Below are 2404 nucleotides of genomic sequence, written 5' to 3' on the forward strand. Positions count from 1 at the left end.
GGAAGAGTCGACGGCTGGAAGATGGTGGGGTGGTGGCAGGTGGAGGAGTGGTCCGGGATGCCCTCTCCAAAGGGCTGAGTGGCTATCTGCGCCGGACAGCGCGCAGCATTCTGGACTTGCCCTGGCAGGTCGTGCAGGTACTGGGGAGGAGACAGGCCACAGAGCAGCCTGGGGCACAAGCCTCACATTTATACTCTGTGGTCAGTCGGTCAAGTTCAGGAACCCTGACCTACCCCATGTAGGTGTTAGCCCTGGGGAGCCCAGAAGGGGCTGCAAAGCTTCAGAATCACATCTGGATGGAAACAGGTGCCCACAGAGGCGTTCTTGGTGACTCGAGGATGCGTGGGTAGGTCTGCTGGTGGGGCAGCTCTAGTTCAGCCCACGGGCAGCATTGCACAGTCACAGAATGCCAAAAACATCAGTTGAGGCTGGGTCAGCTTTGGTGTCCCTCTGGTCCCACATCCTGCTCAGGCAGAGCCACCCAGAGCTAGGGTCCCAGGACCATGTCCTGGAATATCTCCAAGGATGGAGAGTGCCCACCTTCCTTAGGCAATCTGGACCAGGTTCACCTTTGCAGGGAAAAAGTTTCTGACATGCAGAGGGACCCTCCTGCATTATGCTTTGTGCCCGTGATATCTGGTCCTGCCACTGGGCACCATTTGAAAGAGTCAGGTTCTGTTCTCTCTGTACTTCCCTTTAGGTACATATATGTGGATGAGATCCCCCTAAGCTTTATCTGCTCTGAGATGGACAGTCCCAGTTCTGCCAGCCTTTCCTGATATGAAAGATGCTCCAGTCCCTTCCTCCTTGAGGCCCTTCACTCTATTCAGTATGTCCGTGTCCTGTGTTGAGGAGCCTAGCACTAGGCACAGGATTCCAGTGGTGCCTAGAAGCAGCCAATGTACAAGTGAAGAGGTGGGGTGGTGCTATCCAGGTGTTTTTACAAACCTTTGTTATGTGTGACCACCTAAGCCCAGCCCCTGTCAACCCACTTCATCCTCCAGAAGGGTCTCAGAGCTGCAGGTCCAGGACTTCAGAGTGACTTGAGTGACATTTCCTGGAGTTAGTTGGCCAGCCTGAGGCAGAGTTTTCTTCGTGGTACCCTGGGACAATAGCAGGACACAGGGACTCCAGAGCAGAAAGTGATGAGACTCTAAGCCCCCCCACTTTGTTTTTAGCCACCAGCTGACCATGTAGATCCCCAGAGCACTCAGCAGTGTTAAGTGGCACGTTGGATCTCCTGCTAACGCTGACCTCGTGCCCCATGTCCTGCAGATCGCCGAGACCAGCCAGCCTGGGCTGTTCCGGCTGTGGGCAGTGATAGGGAGCGACCTGCACTGCATCAAGCTGAGCATCCCCCGTGTCTTCTATGTCAACCAGCGTGTCCCAAAGCCTGAGGAGGGAACAGCCTACAGGAAGGTGAGGACCTGTCCATTCTGGAAGGGGATACAGCTGCTTGCACTGAGATAAGGCACTTCACCTCCCCTGTAAGCAGGAGTTACAAGCATCTGCCATGCAACACCTCATTCTGCCACCCCATTGATATCCTTCATCCAGGCCCTAGTCCCTCTGCTAATCCCAGCCTGTCTGGAAATAGAGTTCTCTGTTACGGGAATTTGTAATGTGCGTGAGTGTTGCAGCAGGGTCTCCTGAAACATGCATTAGACAGCGAGGCCTGTGGAAAGAAATCAGGAGTGATTCTTGATAGAAGTTTCAGAGATCTTTATTCTCCAGCCACATGGCCGGGGGACTGATGAAGAACTGAGCAATCATGGGACAACCAAGGTCCTCCCCGGGCAGGGGAGCACAAAATAACCAATGGGGAACAGTATTAGGGTACAAGGGAGCAGGGAGACCCCATGCCTAGGCCATGCCTTTACCCCAGGGTCCCCTCTCCCAGGACCCCATGGCAGGGGGGAGGAACCCCAACACATGAGCATAATCCACTGATTTCCTGAGGAGAGAGGAGCACCAGGAGCTGGCCTGGCTCAGAGCCTGGCTCCTGGTAGTGGTGCCATGTGGTGGGATGTGTCCCAATAATCCTGTCCCTTACCTTGGCAGGTAAACAGGATCCTGCCTCGCTCAAACTTAGTTTACAACTTGTACGAATACTCTGTCCCTGAAGACATGTACCAAGAGCACATCAACGAAATCAACGCAGACCTCTCTGCTCCGGACATTGAGGGAGTGTATGAGACACAGGTAACTCCTCCAGGTGTTCATCTTTAAGGGTTGCTGAGCAGTAGGTTGTTAGTCTGAGTTCCAGTGGTGAGACATCAAAAATCCAAGACCCTGGACATTGTCCGGGGAACTGGGAGTTATGCTTATATGGACAGAAATTCTGAGTATCAGCGCATGGGTTACAGTATATCAAGAAAGGGACTTCAGTTTATTTTCCTTTAGG

At 53.4% G+C, this 2404-nt stretch overlaps 1 protein-coding gene across 1 annotated transcript in view; it reads left to right on the top strand.

Annotated features, from left to right (window-relative positions):
- The window catches only part of POLE (DNA polymerase epsilon, catalytic subunit), a 31181-nt gene that overhangs the window by 19451 nt on the left and 9326 nt on the right, over window positions 1–2404 (top strand). The window contains exons 29-31 of the mRNA XM_017746490.1: window positions 6–137; window positions 1276–1419; window positions 2062–2202. Coding sequence (XP_017601979.1) covers window positions 6–137; window positions 1276–1419; window positions 2062–2202 — 417 coding nt within the window. The remainder of the gene's footprint in view (window positions 1–5; window positions 138–1275; window positions 1420–2061; window positions 2203–2404) is intronic.

The sequence above is a fragment of the Corvus brachyrhynchos genome, unplaced genomic scaffold, assembly GCF_000691975.1.
Source record: "Corvus brachyrhynchos isolate BGI_N302 unplaced genomic scaffold, ASM69197v1 scaffold19, whole genome shotgun sequence".
In the NCBI taxonomy this organism is placed as follows: domain Eukaryota; kingdom Metazoa; phylum Chordata; class Aves; order Passeriformes; family Corvidae; genus Corvus; species Corvus brachyrhynchos.